Below are 1,265 nucleotides of genomic sequence, written 5' to 3'. Positions count from 1 at the left end.
AGAGATCGAGTTGAACAAAGATTAAAGGTATTTATTTGAATGTAATTATTGTTAAATTTGTATTTGGTTTCTTGTTTGTAGATACTATTTGTTGTGTTTTTTCCTATTGGATTTAAAGACTACCATAGTATTGGTGCAATGCATCTTCAGTTATTGAAATTATTTTCCAAATAGTCACTTTTACAGATCATAATGAATAAACTTGTGATACACTATGAAAGTTATGGTGGTCTATCAAGTAATAATCTAGTGCTGTAAACCCTTTTGTATTGTAGTAAATGTTATTGTAAATAAAACAGTAGATGGCAATACTGCTTCTCTGACATGAACTTTCCTTTGTTTAAGTCTCAGTTGGCGTCTGTTTAAGCAACACATTTTTGTCTTTTTTTTTATAAAACCTTCCCTGATTAAAGTTTTGGAACAAAATAGTTAATTGATGTGAGTCATTTACGTATATTAACGGATTCGTAAGCATTATGGTTTTCTTTAGGACTAATCTCCAAATTAAAAGACAAAGGGCAATGGACGCCACAGTATTCAACATTGAAAAGCTTGAAGCGGAAAATTACGGCTTTTGGTCGATGAATGTCGAAACATTTTTAGAAGCAAAGGGCTTATACGACGGTAGAAGATGCAGCTTGGAAAAAAAAAAAAAAAGGTTCTCTCTACTATTATTTTAACAGTTAGTAATGATATATCGCCGTCGATTAGAGGTGCAAAAAAATTTTGGGAAAAATTTAGAGAGAGGTTTGTGGGCATTCCAGAAAAAAAAAAAAAGTGATAGATTTAATGGATGACCTTACCACAATTAAAAAAACAGCTGTGAAGCATTGGATGAATACCGCACTAGGTTTCAATGTTTAGTCCAGGGGATAGCTCAACTGGGTAAATCTTTGACAGACAGAGGATCAGTGAGATACATCATAGAAGGCTTACCAGCCTATTATGATCCCGTTGTTAACCCCATTATGGAAATAGAAACATTTAATTTACTGAGTTAAGGCAAATGTCTGGATGCAGTCGAAAGAAGAGAAATCCAAATGATCTACAATAGACAGAAAACCAGTTGGGGATGTTTGAACCTATGACTTCATGAAACATTAAATTATTATAGGTTTAATAGGAATATATATAAGTTAAGTATTGGCGAAAGCAAAATGTAAAAAAAAAGAGAAGAAGGAATAAGATGTAACACGTTTGAACTGCTGTAACATCCTAGCTTTATTGGGTTCAGCACATCTTTATATATACACATGATCAGCTGA

General features: G+C 32.6%; 1 protein-coding gene across 1 annotated transcript in view; it reads left to right on the top strand.

The window, feature by feature from the left end:
- The window catches only part of LOC106681548 (uncharacterized), a gene marked incomplete in the record, with an annotated part of 36,353 nt that overhangs the window by 11,254 nt on the left and 23,834 nt on the right, over positions 1-1,265 (top strand). The window contains 1 exon segment of the mRNA XM_067044619.1: positions 1-27. Within this exon segment, the coding sequence (XP_066900720.1) occupies positions 1-27 (27 nt within the window).

Source organism: Halyomorpha halys, unplaced genomic scaffold, assembly GCF_000696795.3.
Source record: "Halyomorpha halys isolate HHAL.00 unplaced genomic scaffold, Hhal_1.1 Scaffold347.1, whole genome shotgun sequence".
In the NCBI taxonomy this organism is placed as follows: domain Eukaryota; kingdom Metazoa; phylum Arthropoda; class Insecta; order Hemiptera; family Pentatomidae; genus Halyomorpha; species Halyomorpha halys.
This window is presented reverse-complemented; position numbering and strand designations above follow the sequence as displayed.